We start from the raw sequence: 26248 nt of genomic DNA, 5'->3' as shown, positions 1-26248 counted from the left end.
TACAGAAATGGGGCAGGGACAGCGACAAAACCCGTGGGGATGGGGAAATTGAGTTCCTGCAGGGGACCCTTGTCATTGTCAAGTGTTAATATCCTTGCAATCCAGGTACTTGTGACTTTGACTGGCCTCCATGAACATGGGATACTGATCTAGATGGACCATTGGTCTCATCAAACAGATTTGTGTCCCCCAATGCCCTACATAACATCAAGTTACCTTGTCCTGGGGACTTCCCAATCTGTAAGGTGCTCTGTCCCACCACTTTTTGGTGCCACTGGTCCAAGCAACAAAAACATCTTACGACTTACCCTTTTGGATACAGTAGCTTAGTTTTGCACCCCCTTCAACTAGCCGTGTTTCCGTTACCATCAAGAAATGTAGTCTACGAATCTGTTACAGTATAATCTTGTTATAATGGAATATCATTTATAGCGGATGAGGTCCCAGCCGTGCGCCTTAATGAGCATGTAAAAAAAAAAATCACTGCATATAGTGGACAATTTGGTCTCCAGAGCCGCTTTTAGCTGTAGTTTTTGTTCGGCTAGAATGGACATGCGCGTGGCATGCCGGTGATATAGTATCAAAATGCAGCCCAGAAGAAAATGACAAAAAGAGTATTTTTCTTTCCAATATGGTGCCACATAATGCTTTAGTATCAAATCATTCAACTGACCCACATTGGTAACAAAATTCATGGAGAGTGATCAAAATAAAGTTTATAAAAATACTCAGATGTGGAACTCTGTAAGGAAGGCTTGAATACCTCCCTTGGGTGAAGAGTTCACCTTCCAGTCATTGTTGTTTTATAAAAACTTTGATCACTAACTCCACAGAATATTGCTTGATTCAGTCTCAAAAAACTTTCATAATAAAGATTTTTAACGTATTTGAGAGTCACTGTGTGTTGTACTATGTGCTGAAATAACACTTAGCTTAAGCAGGACTTGGGGGTCCCCGAGTAGTATAATTCAGACAGGTTCCTGATGAGATGCTGTTGAAAAATTGCTCTCGTGACTATCAAAATGATTCTCTGCTGGAAAACAGTTGTTTAATTCAAAAACCGCCATATTTTAGTGTTTTGTTTTTTTGCAATCATTTCATGCCATACCAATGTTTTGCCGAGTTTTGTTATTGATCTTGCTGATATGCTTGTGCAGTGACTGTTCATTGATTGTACGTTGTTTCAAGTTGACCTAAATAAAGTTTTTAAAAAATGCAACTCTGGATATAACACTGTTTTACCAGGTCCCTTGATGTCCGTTATAATGAGATTATACTGTAGAGGCATCTTGCGTCACCTTTATACCCTCCACCCCACTCCAGTAATGCCAGTAGTAGGTAACCCCTGGTACTATATAGGATTGTTCTTGGCTTTTGAGAGCCTTTCCAAGAAATACTTTCCTTTCTAAAGAAATACTTAAAGTACCTGATTACTATTCAATGTTTTGCAAACCAATTTGAGTGAATCTCTTCATGAAAAGGTGGTAAATCCAAAATAATATACCCACCTGTAGGATTATACCAGCCCCTTGTAACATCACAGGAATGGACGTTCCTTAACAGCGGCAGATGAATCCAGAGACTAGTGGGGTAATACACATCTACCAGCAGGTGGAGATAGAGAACTGAATAACAGGTGCTTCCATTGGTTGGCACGCTCTCTGTATCCTCAGTATTCTCTTATCTCCCAGTAGGTGATGGTCTCTTTTCCACTAGCTCCTGGATTCTGGCTGGATTGTAATTTCCTCTTCTGTTGTGAATTTTTTCTCTTCAGGTAGATAGGAGTGTTTGGCTAAATGGTGCCAACTTTGTGAGTTACACCTGGGCCCCCCCAGGTCCCTGCTCCACCCTCCTCTCCGGTGGATTGAGGCTTTTTTCCTGGTCCCGTATTTTTATTTTTTTTCTTTCCCCAACAAAAAAAAAGGGGACCAGAGTTCTGTTGCTGGACGGTTCTGTCCTGGCAGTTCCTGCCTTAGGAAAAGTTGAATCGGGTAAGACCATTTTTTTCTTGCTTATTTGCATAGGGGGGGCTATATCTGACTGTTTGTTTGTTCGGATTTGCTGACACGCGGTGTTCCGTTGGCTGCCGGTGTGGGATTGCTCAGTGGCGGCAGAGGCAGTTAAACAGTGTTCCCGCTGTGGGAAGCGGCGAACACCATCGGGCCTCTGTTAGACAGGTTGTGCCGATGCTGTGGGGGAAGAAATACAGATCGCACCAGAAGTTTCCCATGCGATTGAACTCAGGCCGGCTTCTCCTGCACTTGCAGCTACCACCGTTCCGCTTCAGTGCATGGCGGCAGCCGCACCGGCGGTCAGCAGTGTTTCTTCTCCTGTCTTTGCGGGGCCGGTTACTGGGCAGGGGAATCTTGTTTCGTCGCTGGCACAATCTATATCGATGGGGTTTTCCCCGGAGTTCATTATGCTGATGCATAAGGCCTTTTTATTACAGACCTCACCCTGCGCAACAACGGGAGGGTAATTTGGACCAGTCTCCTGTGCCTCATGTCAGTAGGCCTCCCTTGGAGTCTCTGGTGGCTAAAAGGCGAAGAGTGGCACCTATGGGTGGGGATGACCCTCCATCAGGCTCCACCTTGTCTCTGGATATTCCGGACTCTCTGGAGGACATAGTAACATAGTAGATGACAGCAGACATAGACCCGAATGGTCCATCCAGTCTGCCCAACCTGATTCAATTTAAATTTTTTTATTTTTTCTTCTTAGCTATTTCTGGGCAAGAATCCAAAGCTTTACCCTGTACTGTGCTTGGGTTCCAACTGCCGAAATGTCTGTTAAGACTTACTCCAGCCCATCTACACCCTCCCAGCCATTGAAGCCCTCCACAGCCCATCCTCCACCAAACGGCTATATACAGACACAGACCGTGCAAGTCTGCCCAGTACTGGCCTTAGTTCAATATTTAATCTTATTTTCTGATTAAATATTGAACTAAGGCCAGTACTGGGCAGACGGCGAAGTGGCGGATTTTAGAGTTTGAAGATGCGCTGTCTAGAGAGGTGGATGATCCTACAGTGCTCAGTCTTTTCATAGAGAAGAATTACCATCTTATTTCCATAGCACTGCAAGGCCTTCATATCTCTCAGCCAGATCCGCAAGCGACGGGATCGGCTAATCCTCTGATGGCGGGCACAAAAAAGCCTGCAAAGGCATTCCCGGTCCACAATGCGATGCATGAGCTTATTTATGCTCAATGGGACACTCCGGAAGCTGGTCTCCATGTGGCGAAGGCTATGCACCAGTTGTATCCTGTATCTCAGGACGAGCTGGACAAATTTAAGAACCCCAAGGTGGATGCTTTAGTGGCTGCAGTTACAAAAAAGACTACTTTTCCAGTTGAGGGTGGTATAGCGCTCTGACATTCAGGATCGGAAGATTGAATTTTCGCTTAAGCTGTCTTGTCGCGGTTACCTTGCAAGCAGCGGTGTGCAGTTCCTGTGCAGCATGGGCTTGTCTGCAATGGGCGCAAGGTATGGTGGATATGATGATGGAGACGTGGATTGCTGTTCCTTCCGACTTTCCTGATTTGGAAACGGATCTTGCGTATGTGGCGGATGCCCTCTATGATGATATTCGAGCTTTGGCTAAGCAGATGTCGCTTTCTGTTTCTCGAAGATCCTTGTGGCTCCGTCACTGGCGGATGCAGCTTCCAAGCTTAGACTCGTGAGGCTTCCTTTTAAGGGTCGCTTGTTTTTTGGGGATGATTTGGATAAATTAGTGAAGGATTTTGGTGATACCAAGACTCGTCAGTTACCGGAAGATAAGCCTAAAGCCTCTTTAAAGTCTTTGTCTGCCAGAAATCGTTTCAGAGATGTTAAAAGATATAGGCCTGGAAACCGTCCTTTCCACCATCTTATGGATCTTCCTATAACACTAGGCCTAGGTTTCCACAAAAGTCTTCCTTTCGTCCTACAAAACCCCAGGCTGCCCAGTCCGCCCGGACCCCGGCCTTGCGTCCTTCCCAATGACAGGAGGTCAGTTCCCTCCATCGTGGCATTGTCTTCCTTTCTGGCGGAGTGGGCCAAGATCACGTCCGATTGGTGGGTCTTGGACATTATTCAAGAGGGTTACAAATTTGAATTTTCCTCTCCCGCCTCAGATTCTTTCTTGGTCTCCCCTTGTTTAGGGGCTGCCAAGAGAGAGTCAGTACGGAGCACTCTTCAGGTTCTTTTGGAGATTGGGGCCGCAATTCTAGTGCCTCCGGTGCAACGGGGGCAGGGACGGTACTCCATTTACTTCAAGGGGGGTTCGGTCAGGCCAGTCTTAGATCTCAAGTGGGTCAAATGCTTTCTTCGAGTCAGGCATTTCCGGATGGAAACAGTGAGGTCGGTCATAGCGTCTGTTTAGCCGGGGGAATTCCTTTTGGCGCTCGACCTCAAGAAGCTTATCTGCACATTCCCATATGGCCACCGCATCAGAAATTTCTTCATTTTGCAATCCTGGGACAGCACTATTAGTTTCGCGCCATGCCGTTTGGCCTTGCCACAGCTACTCGGACGTTCTCAAAGGTCATGGTTGTGGTGGCGGCGTTCCTTCGCCAGGAAGGAATTCGGGTACATCCTTACTTGGACAACTGGTTGATCAGGGCATCTTCGATGCAGGTCAATTTGTGGATGACCCAAAGGATAATATCTCTTCTTCAATCCTTAGTGTGGGTCATCAATTTTCCAAAGAGTTCTCTTATCCCGTCCCAGTCGTTGGAACATCTGGGGGTGCTGTTCGACACAAAGGTGGGGAAAGTGTTTCTTTCCAAAGACTGGGGTGTGAAGTGCAGTCTCAGGTTCGCCTGCTTTTCCAGTCGCCCAGATAGAGTGTGGGATTATGTACAGGTTCTGGGTTCCATGGTGGCAATGCCTTGGGCGCGCTTTCACATGAGACCATTGCAGCAATCGCTTCTCTCTCGGTGGTCCCCAGTGTCTCAGGATTACACTCGTCTGCAATGGACGCCTCCAGCATCACGCAGCATGGCTTGGTGGCTCAGCGATTGCAGTCTGTTCAAAGGCATGCCTCTGGCGACTCCAGCATGGACAATAGTGACCATAGATGCCAGTCTGTCGGGTTGGGGGGCTCACTGCCTTCAATCCTCAGCGCAGGGAGTCCGGTCTCTGGAGGAAGCTCAGTGGCCCATTAATCTGCTGGAATTGAGAGCGGCCCGGCTCGCGCTCCAATCGTTCCTGCCCATGATTCAGGGCCAAAAAGGGTTTTTTTGGACAGTGTCGCATCGGTGGCGTACTTCAACAGGCAGGGCGGTACCCGAAGTCCTCAGCTGGCAAACAAAGCCATGCATCTCCTTCAATGGGCAGAACTTCATCTTCCTCTGCTGTCAGTGGCACACATTGCGGGTCAGGACAATGTTCAGGCGGACTTCCTCAGAAAGACATCTTCTAGATCCCGGAGAATGGGAACTCTCTGATCAGGCGTTTGACCTCATCGTGCAACGGTGGGGTCTCCCGGACATAGACCTCATGGCCTCGTCGAACAATGCGAAGCTTCCTCGATTCTTCAGCAGATGCAGGGAGCAGACATCGGAAGGGGTAGACACGTTGGCTCTTGCTTGGCCTCCAAGTTGTCTCCTTTGTGTTTCCTCCATGGCCGATGAATGCAGAGCCCCACCCTTCTGGCTATTTGCTTGCTGTGTGTGTATTTTGCGGGTTTCAGCAGTTTGTTTGAGTTGGTAGTTGTGTTCTCTATTGTTATATTTGCACTTTGTTGGGAAAGAAGTTTTTTATTGATGGACAATGTTTCTGGTTCCGGATGCTTGGGCAAGGAGCAATACTGAGGATACAGAGAGCGTGCCAACCAATGGGACCACCTGTTATTCAGTTCTCTATCTCCACCTGCTGGTAGATGTGTATTATCCCACTAGTCTCTGGATTCATCTGCTGCTTCTAAAGGAAAGAAAATTAACAGGTAAGAACATAATTTAAATTATTGCCAGAGGGTCCATCAGCAAACATTATGCCATTTGTGTTAGACGAATTCCACTATAGTTTGTATTGGTTTGTCTGTATCTCGTTTTGTTTAATTATTATAATCATATCTTGACTCTGACTTGGTTCAAAGGTACAAAGCGAATACCTTGTAACTTGTTCTGAGCTCTTTGGGGGAGGATGGGATATAAATTGAAATAGTTTGTCATATTGATTCCTACCTACCTTCACAGGTGATGTTTTCTATTGGCTATAATACACCCACCAGCAGCTGAAGTGCATAGACAAGGTTCTTAACCCTGTCCTTGAGACACAACCATCCAGTAAGATTTTTGAGAGATCTAAAACAAATGTGCATAAGTGAGTCATATAGTGGAGGTAATGACATGCACATTTGGTAACCTGAAAACATGACTTGGATTGAGAACTACAGTAAAACCTTGATTTGCGAGCATAATTCGTTCCGGAGGCATGCTTGTAATCCAAAGCACTCATATCAAAACGAATTCCCCCATAGGAAATAATGGAAACTCAAGACAATTTCATTCACAACCCAAAAACTTTAATACAAAATACAGTGATACCTTGGAATCCGAATGCCCCAGTATTCGAACAATTTGGAATCTGAACTAAAAATTCAAGCAAATCCGACACCCTGCACATTGTATGTGTGTGTTTATGCCCCAGAATCTGAATGTTGCTTTGGAATATTTGTTAATATTTTACTTTTAAAATCCAGTGTATTTACTGTTAATTTAAATTTATGGGACCCAGGAACGGATTAATCCAGTTTCTATTATTTTCAATGGGAAAAATTGACTTGTAACTTGAATGCTTTGGAACTCGAACGGGGATCTGGAACGGATTAAGTTCGAATTCCAAGGTATTACTGTACAGTACTGTACATACTTGTACTGCAAGACCTTGTTCATTTCGAAGTCACTTCTCTGTGGGTGAATTGGGCATGATGCTTTTTTATTACGTTCAGCCGCGCTCAACGTGAGATGTGCGCGCTTCAAATGCGGGTGCTTGTATTACATTCAGCGATGTGACGCGTGTATATGGTGCGCACTTGACGTGACATGCGTATACATGCTTGTACTGCAAGACAACGCTTGTTTATCGAGTTAAAATTTAAGATGTTTTGCTCATCTTGCAAAACACTTGCACATCATGTTAACGAGCTATCCAAGGTTTGACTGTACTGGAATAGACAAATACATAACATCATAATTAGGTAAGTACATGTAATGGATCCAAGCAAATTCTGGCAGGAAGCATCACCCACCCTTGCCTCTTTATAACACCTAGTTAACATTCAGTTCACTTCAGGGGGCAACACTAACCTTAAAATAAATTGCACATACAAAATGGACTCCTCCATCATCCTGCGAAGCAGTATGGGAACAAAGTAGCCACTGAGGGACAGGACGCATCTTGCATATCTGCATGCCTCAGAATCCACTTGAATTTAGAGACATCCTAGACCAGGGGTGTCAAAGTCCCTCCTCGAGGGCCGTAATCCAGTCGGGTTTTCAGGATTTCCCCAATGAATATGCATTGAAAGCAGTGCATGCACATAGATCTCATGCATATTCATTGGGGAAATCCTGAAAACCCGACTGGATTCCGGCCCTCGAGGACCGACTTTGACACCTGTGTCCTAGACTCATGGGAGAAGGTGGAGCTCACTGCCCCACTTAAATATAGTAGCTGGAAATTGGCAATAAAATGTTTCTTTTGCAAACAGCTTCAGGGTGGCCTTATTTGCCCTCCATCTTTCTTGCTGCTAGTTCTTGTCCTTTGTTCTCAGCTAGTCTTTTTTTTTTTTTTTCTTTAAAAGAATGTTTAAAAAAAATATATATTTAAAAAAATATTTAAGCAAGATGTCCATTGGTTGCCGATAGTCGAGAATTCTGTTCAAATTTTCTTGTATTTGTTATAAATCAGTTTCTGGTTTGTTACCAGGTTTATCTTGTGTCTCATTTCTCTTTGAGTCGCGCCAAAAAGACCACACGTAGAGTGCACTTGTTTTCATATCCCTCCTTAAAATCTGTCGTTATAAGAAGTTTCTTGAGAGAACCCTCTCATTTCAAGCCGCTAAATTGAATGTATGGCTTGGAAAAATTTAGAGGTCTCTTCCTATTTTGATTTTAGAAAATTGTTAAAGACTCAACTGGTATCTTAATGCATTCTGCTTCATTTTTTTTCAATCAAGTTCCTTATATTCAAATTGATGTATTTTATCTGTTCTATGTATTACTACTTTCCCTGCCATGCTGGTATTTTCTGCATTATATTGTAAATGCTTTCTGTCTATCTGTTAAGTCCATTATTCTAATTTGTATTTTATCTGTGTCCCAAGTATTAGCTCACCTTGTTGTGAACCGCCTAGAACTTTTTCGGTATGGCGGTTTATAAGAATAAAATTATTATTATTATATCTGATTGGTTTTCTTTTCATTTTTATTAAATCTTTTTTTTTTTTTTTTTCTTTTAAACATCAGTTTAGAGCTGTGGTCTCAAATTCGCAGCTTGGGGGCCACATGCGGCCCACCAGGTACTATCTTGAGGCCCTCGGTATGTTTATCATAATCACAAAAGTAAAATAAAACAGTTTTTTGATCATATGTCTCTTTAGCTATAAATGACAACATTATTATTAAGACTTAGCCAAAAGGAAAGATTTATAAACTATAAAGAGTTTTTCCTCATGCAAAATTGTCATTTCTTTAATAAGACATTAACTATTTTATTTCTGAGGCCCTTCAAGTACCTACAAATCCAAAATGTGGCCCCGCAAAGGATTTGAGTTGGAGACCAGTGGCCTATAGGAAGAGGAGATGCAAATATTAAGAACCTTAGCCAATAGGGAGAGGAGGAGATAGTGGATGGGCAATTTGGCCTTTATCTGCCATAAAGTTCTATGACATCACAATGCAGGTGTAAAGAGCCTTAGCCTATAGCAGTGGGCTCAAACTCGCAGCCCGCCAGGTACTATTTTGAAGGCCCTCGGTATGTTTATCATAATCACAAAAGTAAAATAAAACAGTTTCTTGATCATAATGTCTCTTTAGCTATAAATGACAATATTATTATTAAGACTTAGCCAAAAGGAAAGATTTATAAACTATAAAGAGTTTTACCTCATACAAAATTGTCATTTCTTTAATAAGACGTTAACTATTTTTTCTGAGGCCCTCCAAGTACCTACAAATCCAAAATGTGGCCCTGCAAAGGGTTTGAGTTTGAGACCACTGGTTTAGAGGTAGTAACTTTTATAATGAAGCACCAGTAGAGGAAGTCTTAGTATTAACAGAACGTTTTCTGTTGTCTCTCCAGGTCTTCTTGTCGGTACTCTTGATGTTGTCTTGGACTCCAGTGCCAGAGTTGTCCCTTTCAGAATCCTCTATCAGACGCCAGACTCCTTGATATACTGGGCTATTGCCTGTGGTAAGGAATAGTAGCACACAACTGCATGTTTGCTGGATGCTGTGTTGATCAGGGTGAATTAAAGCTATTTTAGGTCTTGTACAACTTCTTGTATAGTTGAGAAGGAATTAAAATTCAGAACTTTTTAGAAAATTTTGTCATAAAGCCAAATGGTAATGCCTACATTTCTCCAAGATACCAATAAGCTTATCTTATTGCCAAGCTGAAAGCTGTTGATAATGCCGACAACTTGTAGGTCAGGGTAACTTTGCTAGAAGTGATTTTGTGCATGACATTATCCCAGGACAAGCAGGCAGGTATTCTCACGTATAGGTGACGTCATCCGACGGAGCCCCGATGTGGACGCCTCACAAGCAAACTTGCTTGAAGAAACTAGAAGTTTCGAGTCGCCCACACCACGCATGTGCGAGTGCCTTCCCACCCAGCACAGGGCACGTCGTCTCAGTTCTTAGTTTTCCGCGGAGCCGAGAAGTCCTTCTTTGACTCTGCATTCAATTTTGTTCTCTTTTGCCTTCTCTCAACCGCAGTTGGTGTCTTTTCTTCACGAATCGCCGTTTTATTTTATTTTCTTTATTTTTATCTAGTTTAAAAAAAAATAATTTTTGTCTTCCGTCCGTTCTCCGGGATGGGCCACTCGGCCGCAGTCCACGAGCTTCGACCTTGCAGCAGCTGTTTTTTGACCTATGTCCCGGCCTGCTACAGGCTTTAAGAAGTGTAGCAAGTGTAGGCTCGTGATCTTGATCACAGACCCTCAGACGCTGCCTCAAGTGCCTTGGGCCTAAACATCATGCCACGTCATGCCTACCTTGCCAAACACTTCAGCCTCGTGCTTTTAAGCGTCATTGCATTCAAGTGGACAAGCTCTTCGAGATGGAATCTTCGACTGATCCCTCGACTTTGAAGGCATCTTTGGCTTCGACTTCCATCGAGCCTCCTGCTTCTACCTCGAGCATCATCAAGCCTTCGTTTGCAGCAGCTCTTACTTCAACGTTATCTGCTGTCTCTTCCCCTGTTTCCTCAGGTCAGATAGCTCAGCAGTCGGTTCCGCCGGTGGTGATTAAAGTGTCTAAGACTACTAAGTCGAAGCACACTCGCACTGCCCCAAAGGAACCTCCAGCCAAGGCAGGTGGTCCGGTTTCAGACGCGGATCCCACCTTGCCGGCTTCTTTCCAGGCCATGTTAGAGAAGCAGTTTCTTCAGTACCTTACTATTATGGGTCCTAAACTACTTATTATCCTCCCTGGACATTCATCAGACTCCCGCGAGGTCGAGCCGCTTCCTATGTCCCAGTCGGAGTCACACTCTTTTTGTAGGGAGCAGAGTCTCTGCGAGTGCTGGTCTGCCACCTAAGCACGAAAGGCAAGGAGCAGATTCTTTGCAAGTGCATCGACAGGATTCCTCACCCTCTCAGGAGGAAGCAGAGGAGCTTCCTCCAAGAGTGTCCTTCCAATCCATCCCAGACCGCCCTTCTTCTTCAGGAAGCTCAAGCTCTGCTTCGTCTCCATGCCATCGAACCAGTTCCCTCGGAGCAGCAGAACAGGGGGTTTTACTCCCATTACTTCCTTGTTCCGAAGAAGACGGGCGATCTGCGACCCATTCTGGATCTCAGGGCTCTCAACAAATTTCTAGTCAAAGAAATTTTGAATGTTGTCCCTGGCATCCCTTTATCCCCTTCTTGAGCAGAATGACTGGTTATGCTCTCTGGATCTCAAGGAGGCCTACACTCGTATTCCCATTCATCCGGCCTCCCGTCAATATCTCAAGAGATTTCGGGTGAGGAATCTGCATTACCAATACAGAGTTCTACCCTTCGGCCTGGCTTCGTCTCCCAGAGTGTTCACCAATTGCCTGGTAGTGGTAGCAGCAGCTCTGTGGAATCATGGTCTTCAAGTATTTCCCTATCTCGATGACTGGCTTATCAAAGATTCCACATCTCAAGGGGTTATTGTAGCGACCCAACGGATTACCTGGTTCCTACAAAGTTTGGGATTCAAAATCAAACTTTCCCAAATCTCAACTTCAGCCCTCTCAGAATCTATAATTCATTGGAGCTGTTCTAGACACTGTCCAACTCCGAGCATTCCTTCCACAACAATGCCTCGAAGCTCTTCAACTCTGTCACACTGTCTTCCCGCTCTTCCATCTCAGCGAGACACATGCTTCTGGGTCACATGGCCTCCACAGTACACGTGACTCCTTTTGCCAGACTTCACTTCAGAGTTCCTCAATGGAGCCTGGCATCTCAGTGGACGCAGGCTTGCGATCCTCTCTCTCGACACATCAGTCACTCTTTCTTTGAAGAAGTCTCTCCGTTGGTGGATGCTCTCTTCCATTCTTTCCAGAGGCCTGCTTTTTCAAACGCCCCCTCATCAGAAGGTTCTCACGACACTCTTCCACCTATGCTTGGGGTGCTCATCTTGATGGTCTCCGTACTCAAGGCCTCTGGACCAGTACGGATCGTCAGTGTAATATCAATCAGTTGGAACTCAGAGCGATCCTCAAAACTCTCCATGCTTTTCAACATCTGCTTCACAACATAGTAGTCCTCGTTCGAACGGACAACCAAGTTGCCATGTATTATGTCAACAAACAGGGAGGGACGGGATCTTCCTCCCTTTGTCAAGAAGCTCTGGAAGTGTGGATACTGGGCAATCCGTTACAACACCATCCTCAAAGCTGTCTACATTCAAGGGACACAGAATTGCTTGGCGGACAACTTGAGTCATCTCCTGCAACCTCACGAATGGACTCTCCATTCCTCCCTTCTTCATCACATTTTCTCACAGTAGGGAACGCCTCAAATAGATCTTTTTGCAGCTCCTCACAACCACAAACTGCCTCGGTTCTGCTCCAGGATATACTCTCCTCACCGCCTCGAGGCAGATGCTTTTCTTCTGGAATGGACGAATCTTTCCCTCTACGCATTTCCTCCATTCCCTCTCATTTTCAAGACTCTGGTCAAATTAAAGAACGATCATGCCACCATGATTCTAATCGCTCCTCGGTGGCCGAGACAACCATGGTACTCCTTCTACTTCAACTCAGCAGCAGGGAGCCATATCTTCTACCAGTTTTTCCTTCTCTGCTTACACAGTCAAGGATCTCTGCTTCATCCCAATCTGCAGTCTCTATACTGACAGCTTGGTACCTCTCAACATAACTCCTCTTCAGTTTTCTCAATCTGTTAGAGATGTCTTAGAAGCTTCTAGGAAGCCTATCACTAGACAATGCTATCGCCAAAAATGGACTAGATTTTCAACATGGTGTATTTCTCATCATAAGGAGCCTCGGCATTCCTCCTTATCTTCTGTTTTGGACTACCTTTTGCACTTATCCGATTCCGGCCTCAAGTCTACATCTATACGAGTCCATCTCGGTGCAATTGTAGCTTTTCATCAGCCTATTGAAGGGAAACCCCTCTCTGCTTATCCGGTGGTTTCCAGATTCATGAAAGGACTTTTCAATGTCAACCCTCCTCTCAAACAACCTCCTGTGGTTTGGGACCTCAATATTGTCCTTTCTCAACTCATGAAGCCTCCATTTGAACCAATTGATGAAGGCTCATCTGAAGTATCTCACTTGGAAAGTGGTCTTTCTCATTGCTCTCACTTCTGCTCAACGAGTCAGTGAGCTACAAGCTTTAGTTACTGACCCACCATTCACTGTGTTCCATCATGAGAAGGTGGTTCTTCGTACTCATCCGAAATTCCTACCTAAAGTGGTCTCAGAATTTCATCTCAACCAATCCATCGTACTTCCAGTGTTTTTTTCCAAAGCCTCATTCTCACCCTGGAGAATCAGCTCTTCATACTCTGGACTGTAAACGTGTTTTGGCCTTCTACTTGGAATGCACCAAACCACACAGAACTGCTCCTCAACTTTTTGTCTCCTTCGATCCAAATAAGTTGGGACATCCAATTTCTAAATGCACAGTCTCCAACTGGATGGCAGCTTGTATCTCTTTCTGCTATGCCCAGGCTGGATTACCGCTTCACAGTAAAGTCACAGCCCATAAAGTCAGAGCAATGGCAGCCTCTGTAGCCTTCCTCAGATCTACACCTATTGAGGAAATTTGCAAGGCTGCTACTTGGTCCTTGGTTCATACCTTCACTTTTCACTATTGTCTGGATACTTTCTCCAGAAGGGATGAACAGTTTGGCCAAGCAGTATTACAAAATTTATTCTCCTAAGTTGCCAAAACTCCCACCATCCCATTCTGGTTAGCTTGGAAGTCACCCATACCTGAGAATACTTGCCTGCTTGTCCTAGGATAAAGCAGTTACTTACCGTAACTGTGTGTTATCCAGGGTCAGCAGGCAGCTATTCTCGCAGCCCACCCACCTCCCCTGGTTGGCTTCTCTGCTAGCTATCTGAACTGAGGAGACACGCCGTGTGCTGGGCGGGAAGGCACTCGCGCATGCACGGTGTGGGCGACTCAAAACTTCTAGTTTCTTCAAGCAAGTCTGCTTGTGAGGCATCCGCATCGGGGCTCCGTCGGATGATGTCACCCATATGTGAGAATAGCTGCCTGCTGTCCCTGGATAACACCTGTTATGGTAAGTAACTGTGCTTTTTGCACTCAACAGAAGCTTTTAATGCTCTTCCAAAATGGGAGAACACAGAGCTACTGTGGTTATCTGCAAAATGTTTTGAAAGACCGTTTTGGGTGGAAACATTAACCTCAACCCAAACGCAGATCTGTGCTTTCACACACACTTCCCTCTATTTACATAAAACATTTGTGGTATTGCTTAAGCAAGGTAAATCTATAAAACTGGTTGTTGTTGTATTGTTTTGTCTTGCATCTAAGCATGTTTTAAACCAGTGTTCTTCAACCACCGGTCCATGGACTGATGCCGGTCCACAGAAATTTCCTGCTGGTTCACATGTGCATCAGGCCCAAAACTGTGTTAACTGCCGGTCTGCGGTGTTAAGGTTATATTGTGTGCATATATGAATGGAAAAAATGTGTGTATATATGAATGGAAAAAATAGTGTTACAATTAGCACTATGGGGTCAGGGGCTGAGGTGGAGATTGGGTAGAAATGGGCAGGGTCTGGCCCACGACTTAGCCCAGTGTTCTTCAACCGCTGGTCTGTGGACCGATGCCGGTCCACAAAATTCTTTTATTTCTGCCGCTCCATAGGTTTAAAAAGATTGAACACTGGTTTAAACCATAGTCTTTGGTGTATTGGATCTTGTAAAAATTATGGAAAGAGCCAGCCTCACTTAATTGATATGAACACGGGTCTAAACAAACCCTAGGAAGAACAGTCTATGATGGTGGTGGTGAATGTGCTCTAACCAGGAAATGATATCCCCCCTCCCATCTGTTTTCAAAAGTCCCTAAATATAGTAGAAAATATAAAGTAGAAAATTATAATTAGAGAAAATGGTACAAAACCAAACATTGAGATAAGACAAGATGGAAAGAACTACATGAAATATACAAACAGGCCATCCTCAAAGCAAAAAAAAACATACTACTACCAGCCACCACAAAAGTCCCCTAACAAATCAAGAAACCTGTTTATACTGACAGAGATTACTCCCATCATCCCAAAGAGAGAACCAAACCCTATAGATTAATGCTGCTTTCGGAATTTGGTTTTGTTTTTTTAACTACAATGTTTGATTTTGTTTGTCAGGGGCAACTCTGCAGTTCTGCCTTCTCACTCATACTGTCCCTACGCTTCTGTTCCTTGCACGGTAGGGGTGGAGGTTTGAGAAGGAAGCGGACTGCTGAGTGAAATTGGGCTCACTGCCTAGAGGCAGTCCTGTATTCTCATTCATTGGGGCACCTTGTTAGGTGTAGGTAAAAGCAGTTGATACCATGCTGGTCGCAGCGCTACATAAAACATGTGCCCAGTGGAGACAAATGGTAATAGAATATGGGTAAGGGTACCTAGTTGGGTGGTACAAGCACAGATTAAATAAGGTCTGTGGCATTTTAGGAAATTGGGCAGACTAGGACCCTTTATCATTATTTTAGTATTATAAAACTGCAGCAAGCAATTGCTATAAGGTGTTACAAAGTAGCACATAAAACAGGGAAAGATATGAAGTCCAGAAGAGTATGGGGTAGGGAAGGTATCAAGTTGGATGTTGGGTACAGGATGCTGCACATAAAGAATAGTAAAAGCTTCATGGAGAGAACATCTTTTAAACCTACCGGAGATTTTTTTCCGTTCTATGGAATTCCCCAACAAAATTCAAATTTCTGACCAACTAACTTTCCCGCCAAAATTCAAATTGGTGGACTGCCTTGTTCCCAATCAAGTCAGTGAACCCACTATTTACAAAGTCACACTGCAGACTTCAGAGCATACCCTGAAGAAAGCCAGAGCATATCCTGAAGAAAGCCACTGCATGGTAGCTGAAACGTCGGTTTCTACCTGACAAAAATGCAGCGAGACCCGGAAACCTGTAACAAGCACAATGCCAGTTGCGGTATCCCTGAGAGATCATCTAACCCAGCTCCACAGGGAGAACATCTTTAAACCTACCAGAGGTATTTTTCCAGTCTATGGACTTTCACAACAAAATTCAAATTTCTGACCAACTGACTTTCCCGCCAGAATTCAAATTGGTGGGCTGCCCTGTTCCCAATCAGGTCAGTGAACCCACTATTTACCAAGTCAACTGCGGACTTCTGAGCATACCCTGAAGAAAGCCACAGCACGGTGGCTGAAATGTCTGTTTCTACCTGACAAGATGCAGCGAGACCCAGAAACCTGCAACAAGCATTTTCCAAAAAGTCTTTTTTGTTCCACCTTAAATTCTTTGTAATAATATAAATTGGTATTTCTTCAAATTGTGAGATCATGAACACAAAACCACAATCTTAAATCAACTATTTAGCAATACCTGACATGACCATGTTTCACCAAGAAAACCTGTGTTGGGGCACTATGAAATTAACAAATAAGAGCATATATATAATGAACAAAATTTTTAAAACTAAGCTATATAAAATACTAAAACAATTCAATTAAAACATTGATATGATTAAATATAAATCAGTAAGTCACAAGCATCTATAGGAATCCATAAAAGATAAAAATAGTCATTGGCAAGTCCACATATGTCTAAAATGAATAAACAAGAAAACTTGAGTCTTTTAAAATCAGAGGGAAGTAACTGTTAACACCTCTGGGTAGGTGCCAAGGATTTATTTTCTCTGTTATGATTCACATAAATGCTTGTGACTTGTTTTTCTAGATTTATGTAGTTTTCTGTCATGCGATCTAGTCATTCAAGCCTATCGTTCTGTTTAAATGTGAGATGACCACACAAAGAAAAAGCTGTAAGAGGAAGTAATTTGGCAGCTCATGTAAGCATTCATGCCGTTGTGAGATAAAGAGGAACCTTAAGTGTTAGCACTGTCTGTAAAAGTTTTGCTATTCATTTTGGGTTTTCTTTTCAGTCAGAACTTAATCTGCCTGCTGCAGCTTCTCTCCCTGCCAGCTGAGCTGATTGCAGCAGGGGAATCCCCGATCATCTGAGCTGGCAGGGAGAGAGGCAAATAGCAGTGGTGGGTAGAAGAACCTCCCCCCCCAACACTCAGTGATTGGCAAGAGGGATGGCCACTCCTCCTGCCTGAGGACCCCCCGACACCCCCCATACACACACTCACACACCTGACAATCGGCAGAAGGGATGCCCACTTTCTCCTGCCTTGGGCCGATGCCCCCAGATGCAGGGCCCAACACCCCCCTCTAGTTACTCTCCCACCCCCCAAAAAAAAACCTAGTGGTCTGGTGGGCTCTCCCCCCCCCCTTGCTACCTTTTAAGTTGAAGTTTAGCAGGAGGGATGCCTACTCCTCCTTCCTCGGTCCACCTCTTCAAAATGGCTGGCCTTCCTCTTCTCAGTGCCTTCTGGGATGCACTGGAAGGGACTTACAGCTCTGGCCCAGGTTCCTAAGGCTCTTCCCAAGGGGGAGGGGCCTTAGGTGCCTAAGCTAATCAGAGCATCAGGGCCCTTCCAGTGCATCCCAGGAGGCACCAGGAAGGGGGAGGCAGGAGGGAGCAGGCATCTATCTCTCCTGCCGTTTATAAAAAAAAATATATATATATATATATAAAAAATATATATATAAAATATATATATATATAAAAAATATATAAGGCTACAATATATATATATATATTGTAGCCTTACTTTCCTTTCAGTGCATGAGCACTGAAAAGATGCCCCCTATTCTCCCCCTCCCACCGAGATCCCGTTCCCTCTCCAACTGACACTTCTCCACACCTACTATATATATATATATATATGTTCAAATGCTTTTTTTTATTATTTCAAGTATAACAGGCAAGAACAAGAAAGAGCATCAATCAAAAGTAACAGTACAAACATGTCCCCCCTCCCCCCCCCACCCCCCCCCCCCCCATCCCGGGAGTCCAAAGCCATGCCAAAAGTTGAGAGATAACCTTAAATGTTCAAAAGTCTGCTACGAGCTCGGGGTGTGAGGTCCTGCCAAAAGCATTCCCAAGTCTGACAAAATCTACGACCCGGGCCATGGTCCAAGTCACCCACCAGTCTCCGCTCCAGCGTGGCATGAATTATCATCAGAGATCTCCATTGTGCATAGGTCGGAGGATCAGACGAAAGCCAGTTAATAAGGATAGTTTTCTTCCCCAGTAAAAGCACTCTGGTGATAAAAGCTGACATTCCCCTGGGTTTAGGCGTGGCTATGTTATAAAAACCAAATAGCGCTCTCGGTTGTGGGAGCCAACGCCTTCCCCAAAGCGACGTAACATAGCGTCCCAGGTGACTCCAGAACTGTTGAATTTTGGGGCATGTCCAAAACATATGGCTCAAAGAAGCGTGAGCCTGGCTGCACTTCGGGCAGGAATGAGAAGCCGTAATTCCCATCCGGGCAGCACGTTCCGGTGGAATATAAAGTCTCAGAACAATCTTCAATTGCATTTCCCAGTGGGTTATGTTAGGAGACACCCTTTGAATGTTCTTCAAAACCCGCTGTAGCTGCTGGGCTGTTAATTTACACTGCAGGTCCTCGGCCCACGCCGTCGCCAAAATGTCCAGATTAGTGCCCGATTGACAGTCCCGGATCCCCACCACGTGAAACCGCAGTGGGATCCGCTGTTGGGCTGAGAGACTAAAGAGTTCGGAAAGTGCTTCTCTGCTGTCTTCTGTGAGAACAGACCCAGGTAAAGACTGGATATAATGTCGAATCTGGTAATAAGCAAACAGATCAGTAGGCGGTAAGCCAAAGGTGTGTTGTAGTTCCGCAAATGTGGCCAAGTTCCCCTCCTCCGAGAACAGATGAAAGAGATATTGAAGTCCTTTTTCCCTCCACCTAGGAAAGGCGGCAGTCTGCATTCCCGGCCGAAAAGCTCCATTGCCCTGTATAGGTAAATATAATGACACCCCAGCAGGCAGTTTAGCAGTTTTACAGACCCACTTCCAGGTTCGCCGAGCTGGCCCAAAGATCGGATAGTGCGACACCAAAGGATGGATCCCTGGATCCGCCACATGCAAAAAATAGCTCACATGAAACGGAGCCAATAGAGATAACTCCAGAGGTGTAGCAGAAAAATCAGAGGTCCCTCTAAACCAGTCATTAATATGACGCATCTGACATGCCATAGCATACCAACGTATGTTTAATAAACCATAACCCCCCCTATCCCTAGGCAGACACATCCGCAGAAATGTCATACGGGGTCGCTTACCGCCCCAGAGGAAATGTTGTAAGTTTTTCGTTAATCGTGTGTTATGGGCGTAAGATAGGAGCAGAGGCAGGACCTGAAAGCGGTACAACCATTTGGGAAAAAGCACCATATTAAAGAGAGCTACCCGGCCTGCCACCGATAAGGGGAATGTGGACCAATTCTGCAGATGTAGTGTGGTGTCACGAAGCAGTGGGGTGATATTGCTGTCGTATAGGGTCGTAAGGTCTCTAGGAATCCACACCCCCAGATAACGGATCGAGCTCACGGCCCATGTAAATGGAAAGTGGCTGCTCCATGTCTGCTGCAGTGTCAGTGGGCTGGCCAAAGCCAAAGATTTCTGGTAATTCAGCGTAAAACCCGAATAAAATTTAAATTCATCAAGCGCTTGCAATAAATGCGTGACAGAATGATGGGGATCCGTGAGCAAAAAAAGGAGATCGTCTGCGAAGGCCAACACTTTGAGCAAATGGTTCCCAATGTTCACACCCACAATGTCAGGGTCCAAAGTCACTGTACGAAGAAATGGTTCCAAGTACAACAAAAATAGTAGAGGCGACAGGGGGCATCCCTGTCGAGTGCCCCGCTCTATAGAAATTGGGTCAGTAATAATGTCATTAACTAGTAATCTAGCTGTCGGTGTCGAATATAATGTGCGTAGCGCCGCGGCAAACCATCCAGATATACCCATATAATTCAACACCTCAAAGAGATACTTCCAATTGACCTGGTCAAATGCCTGTGCCGCGTCTAAGCTAAGCAAGAGCATCGGAATGTTATTAGCTTGGGTGTGGGCTAAGGACAACAGTGCTTTACGTACATTGTGTACCGCTTGACGACCCTTTACAAATCCCACCTGTGTTGATGCTATAATGTTGGGGAGAAGGGTCGCTAGTCTATCAGCTAATATTTTAGATAGGATTTTAATATCCACATTTAGCAGAGAAATTGGGCGATAGGACTCGGGAGCAGTACTGTCTTTGCCGGGTTTCAAAATCAACGTAATTAGTGCCTCATTAGAGCCTACAGGAAATTGTTCATCATGGATTACCTGCGAATAATAGTCCCGTAAATAGGGACTCAGCTGCCCTGATAATAATTTGTAGAATTCTGCCGTGAAACCATCCGGCCCTGGGGCCGAAAAGTTTCGTTGGTTCTGGATAGCTTTATGCAATTCTTTAGGGGTGATGGGTGCATTAAGAAACTCGACATCCAAATCAGAAAGCGGCTGTAATCCAGAATCCACTAAATAATCCCTAATAAGGGGTTCTGCCCCCGAGTCCTGACAACCGTATATCCCCCGAAAGTGGGACATGAAAAGCTGTGCAATTTGGCCTGTAGAATGTTTGAGGCAACCCAGGCTGTCCCGCAACCCCAACACATAGCGATGACCCTTAGCTTGGGAGGTCAATCGGGCTAATAACTTCCCTGCGCGATTACCATAGCGATGATAGCGATATTTTTGGTACAAAAGCATTTTCACCGTGCGCTCATGTATGTAGGAATTAAGGGTCGTTTCCACCGAGATCAAGTGTTCTCTAGAGGTTCGGGTCGGGTTGTGGGTGTAACGACGTTTAGCTAGGGCAAGTTCCTTTTCTAACCGAAGTATTCCCCGGGAAAGCCGGCGGTTGCGCTCTATTATGTAGGCTATGCAATCTCCTCTGAGCACTGCCTTGACAGTGCTCCAAAACAACTGTGGATCATTGCTATGTTGACCATTAAAGTCTAGGAAGTCCTCCCACTTAGATGTTAAGAATGTTTTGAAATGTTCATCAGAGAACAAATAACTAGGGAAGCGCCAGCGTGCAGGTCCCCGTAATCCAAAGCCCACATTCACATCAATCCAAATCATCGCGTGGTCAGAGATCACAGCCGGGCCTATGACCGCTGCATCCACATTTAGGAAGGCCCTACGCGTGGTAAGAATATAATCTATTCTAGATTGGGTGTTATGGGCCCTGGAGCGATGAGTGTAATCCCGTTCTGAGGTATGGAGAATTCTCCATGGGTCAACTAAATCCAGTGTGGTGCATAAATAAGGGATACCTCTGGTTTGAGCGGAATTGGTGCTGGGCCCCGGCTGAGAGCGATCACAGGTCGGGTCAAGAACCTGATTGTAATCTCCTGCTACATATATCGGTTCTGTAACTCTCCCAAGAAGCAGTGCGGTAATGCCCTCAAAAAAAGAATGGTCATAGGTATTGGGTGCGTATATATTCATGAGATAAAAGGAATATGTGCCTACAGTCAGTTGCAACAATATATATCTGCCCTTCGGGTCAGAGGCTATCACTTTTGCTGTATATGGTAAGGTCTTACTAATTAATACCGCTACCCCTGCACGCTTATGCGTGGAGGAAGCCGCATACACCACGTCCACCCAAGACCTCCTCAACTTCTGATGTTCTAGCTCCGTCAATCGGGTTTCCTGGATACAGGCTATGTCCACCTTATGACGTTTGAGCTGTGTTAAAATTTTCGTTCTTTTAATTGGGGAGGTAATACCCGAAACATTCCAAGATACCAGTCTCAGGCTGCTAGCCATCGGGCATCAGGAAGGCAAGTGTAAATAGAAAAGATAGAATGTGTAAAGGAGATCCACCCCGGGCTCCCAGCCACACCCAGGGTAGCCATGAGGCGCTCAGGACCTGCCCGAGCGTCAGTGGTACCATAGAAAATGCAATTAACTGTATTCTCACTGCCGTTGCAAAACCCATCCTCTCCCATAGCTCAACAAGTGTCAACAACAGCCAAAGTGGCACAGGACTCCCCCCCCTTGAACCCCCACCCTCCCTCCCCTCCCTTCCCCATCTACCCCCTGTTCGCATGGTTGTGGTCACAGCCCCAGGGCCGTCCAAAGGCGGTCCCAAAGGTGTGAGGGATCACGACACTATGCCACTCCGGGTCCCGAGTCCCCCAGACAATTAGAAAACAGTTTACACTTTGTTAGCCGAAAGAATAAAACACATTGAGAAAATCCCCAACCACAGTATATATACCAGTCCCGGAACCAGGTCAAAAGAACAGTAGAATGCAAACAAACTGGAATCGTAGTGCAACATTACAGCCAAAACCATGGAATGCAGCCGTTCCCCCGAATCAGAAGAACCCAAAGTCCATCAGCTGCAAATCCAAAGTCACCGAAGAGGTAACAAGCCGAGGCTGGCTCGCATCACGTGCTCTGTCAGATTGGGTCCGACTGGGGTAGCACCTGGGTATTTACGTAGAGAGCTGCCTCCGCTGCTGCCTCGAAAATATGCCATTGTCCCTGGTAGTGAATTTTCAAAGTGGCTGGGTACAAAAAGAGAAAACGTACTTTTTTTTCAGCCAAAGAGGAACAGATGGGATAGAACTGCTTCCTGCGCTCAGTCAGTGCTGCTGAATAATCTTGAAAGATGCGCACCTCTGAGTCCTCAAATGCTAACGTCTCTCGGAGTTGTTTATATTTGCGCAATATTTCCACTTTGTGATTGTAATTTAAAATTTTGGCTATCACCATGCGAGGCCTCATCTCTCGCGCCTGCTCCCTTCCCAGCCGGTGTGCCCTCTCCAGGCGGATGGGTCCCAAGCCCTCTTTCAATGTAAAGGTGCTAGTCAGCCATGCCTCCAGCACCTGTAGTAGTTTAGATCCGGGCACAGTTTCTGGAATTCCTAAGAAGCGTAGATTCGATCTCCTGGATCTGTTTTCCAGATCTTCCAGTCTGTCTGCCTGCTTTTGGGTTAGGGCTTGCAGTTCCTGCAACGTGGTGTCATGGGCCTGCTGCGTGTCATCCAGGCTGGATACTCGGGTCTCTAGAGCTGTAGTCCGGCTAGTAGTTTCCAGCAACAGATGTTCAAGCTTGGAAAGTTGGTCTGAAAGTTTGGTGATACTAGGCTGCATTGCCACTGTCACTGCCTGTGTGATGGCTGTCAGCGCCTCCGGCGCTATTTGCTGGAGCGGTGCAGCGGAGGTTACCGGCGCCATTTTGTCCACGCCGAGCTGCTGGCGTTCCCGATCCTTTTTCTGGGTCCGGGTTGACATCTGCGGCGCGGGCGAGGACAGAAATCTGTCCATGTAGTGTGCGCCCGATGCGCTGCAAAGCGCTGTCCTCCGACGCGCCTCCGATGGTCGGCAACAGTGCGGTTCGGGGCTCGGGGCCCGGGAGCTCAGGCAGTCAGCGTCTGCCGCGGCTCAAGGCATCACGTGATCTCATATATATATATATATATATATATATATTGTAGCCTTATATATTTTTTATATATATTTTTTATATATATATATTTTATATATATATTTTTTATATATATATATATATTTTTTTTTTTTTTATAAACGGCAGGAGAGATAGATGCCTGCTCCCTCCTGCCTCAGCCTGCCTCCCCCTTCCTGGTGCCTCCTGGGATGCACTGGAAGGGCCCTGATGCTCTGATTAGCTTAGGCACCTAAGGCCCCTCCCCCTTGGGAAGAGCCTTAGGAACCTGGGCCAGAGCTGTAAGTCCCTTCCAGTGCATCCCGGAAGGCACTGAGAAGAGGAAGGCCAGCCATTTTGAAGAGGTGGACCGAGGAAGGAGGAGTAGGCATCCCTCCTGCCAAACTTCAACTTAAAAGGTAGCAAGGGGGGGGGAGAGCCCACCAGACCACTAGGTTTTTTTTTGGGGGGTGGGAGAGTAACTAGAGGGGGGTGTTGGGCCCTGCATCTGGGGGCATCGGCCCAAGGCAGGAGAAAGTGGGTATCCCTTCTGCCGATTGTCAGGTGTGTGAGTGTGTGTATGGGGGGTGTCGGGGGGTCCTCAGGCAGGAGGAGTGGCCATCCCTCTTGCCAATCACTGAGTGTTGGGGGGGGAGGTTCTTCTACCCACCACTGCTATGTATGTATATGTATGTATGTATATGTGTGTATATGTGTGTATATATATATATGTGTGTATATATATATATGTGTGTATATATATATATGTGTGTATATATATATATATGTGTGTATATATATATATATGTGTGTATATATATATATATGTGTGTATATATATATATATATGTGTGTATATATATATATATGTGTGTATATATATATATATGTGTGTGTATATATATGTGTGTGTGTATATATATATGTGTGTGTGTATATATATATGTGTGTGTATATATATATGTGTGTGTATATATATATGTGTATATATATATGTGTGTATATATATATGTGTGTATATATATATGTGTGTATATATATATGTGTGTATATATATATGTGTGTATATATATATATGTGTGTATATATATATGTGTGTATATATATATGTGTGTATATGTATATATATGTGTATATATGTATATATATGTGTGTATATGTATGTGTATATATGTGTATGTGTGTGTGTGTGTGTGTGTGTGTGTGTGTGTGTGTGTGTGTGTGTATGTATGTATATATATATATGTATATACAGAGGCCCTCTGGCTGTGACCCTGAACCTGTCACTTTGCCGGTGGGGGATCCTGGAGGAGGGGAGGTGCGGGGAGAGGAGAGTCGTTGCTGGCTTACTGCCTACAGGACGTGCCTCTCACCTTAAGAGGCACATCCTGTAAGCAGTCAGCTGGCGCCCTCCTCTGTTTGCCAGTGTCTCGGGGCACACCTGGAATCTGCTTGGGCACATGAGTGTGCCGCTTTATAGGTCTTGAGTGGCTTTTGTAGGGTTTTGCATTGGTGCAGCTGCATAGCAATCATTCGGTGTCTTTCATGTATGCAAACAGGTCACCACAAACTAAAAAATAGAAATGAGTAGACAAAATTTAAACTGAACTCCCAGAAAGCCAGACTCTGCATATGCTAAAGAGAGTGATGTATGTCCCCTTCTGTGCTAACTAAAGAGGCAAAACAGATACTATTAAAGACGTACTCCATTAACTACTTTACAAATTTACAAAAATAAAACCTGATAAACTGTTTATGATGTACAGATACGCTATTAATCTGTATCCATGATAGGCTATTCATTTTTAGCCGTGACTTAAGCTCTGGTTTTATGCAGTTATGTTAGTATTTTTTTTAGCTATGAATTTTAAGGCTTCTTTGTATGTTTATTTTATTATGTTCTTAAAATTATGTATGTACATTCTGTTAATCGTATAAATGCCGGCTTTTTCTGATTATGACTGGGGTAGCCATACAGACGATAACTCGAAAATGGAAGAACTGATTTTTCCTTTTGGTGGTAGAGCTTGTGTTATAAATGTGAGAAGATGAATGCAGACATTCAAGGGCATTCTAAGATATTTAATTTAGTTTGGGGCCCATTAACATCTTTTGTACAATTGTTAGTTCTTTTAGCCTTCTTTTATTGGTATAATTCAGACACATCTGGGGGGGATGGGTCAGGAGGGATCTATCTTTTAGGGTGATTCTTTAAGGTAATTGTGGGTTAGAGGTGTATATTATTGTACTAATACTGATTATATTTAAGTGCTTATTATTACTGATATGAACATTATGTTGCACTTGTTAAAAATTAATAAAGATATTAAAATTATGTATGTACATTCTGTTAACCGTTTAGCTGTAAACAGTATAGAAAGCTTTAAAATAAAAATAAATAAAAACAGAAAATAAGATGAGACTTTTGGATTAAATCAATATATTTTTGGCTAGCTGTTAGAGGCCAAACACACCTTCCTCAGATTAGATTTTGTCGTCTGAAAGCTAATCAGTGTATGAATTAGTCCAATGAAAAGGTATTGCCTTATTTTCTGTTTTGGGTTTTCTGTTTTTTTTTGATGTATTAACCTTTAAAAAACGGACCAATTGAGCTACACTACTTCACTCTATCTAAAAATTACATTTTTTTTTTTTTTTTCTATCTTTGGCCGCTTAATTTTTCAAATTGTGTAGGTCCCAGTCTCTGGTTGCTGCTTTCCTGTCCTCTTAGCTCTCTTTCCAGGGTCTCCTGTTTTTTAATTCTCTCCTCCTGTCTTGAGTTCCAACACTACATCCATCTTTTTTTTTTTTTCCTGTTCAGCTTTTTTCTATTTTTCTGCCTCTGTCCATTCAGATTTCATTCATTCTTACTACCCAGTCTTCGTTGTCCTTTTTTCCACCACATTCACAACTTTCCACACTTCCCTCATCCAGGCCCTCCCATTCCCCTTATTTCTTTTTTTTTTTTTTCATTTATACTT

The 26248-nt window shown here is 44.4% G+C and overlaps 1 protein-coding gene across 1 annotated transcript in view; it reads left to right on the top strand.

The window, feature by feature from the left end:
- Window positions 1-26248, top strand: part of TBC1D9 (TBC1 domain family member 9) — a 198260-nt gene that overhangs the window by 33942 nt on the left and 138070 nt on the right. The window contains exon 2 of the mRNA XM_033939755.1: window positions 9288-9398. Within this exon, the coding sequence (XP_033795646.1) occupies window positions 9288-9398 (111 nt within the window). The remainder of the gene's footprint in view (window positions 1-9287; window positions 9399-26248) is intronic.

This window comes from Geotrypetes seraphini, chromosome 1 (assembly GCF_902459505.1).
Source record: "Geotrypetes seraphini chromosome 1, aGeoSer1.1, whole genome shotgun sequence".
In the NCBI taxonomy this organism is placed as follows: Eukaryota; Metazoa; Chordata; class Amphibia; order Gymnophiona; family Dermophiidae; genus Geotrypetes; species Geotrypetes seraphini.
Note: the sequence above shows the minus strand (reverse complement) of the source record. Positions and strands in the feature narration are given on the sequence as shown.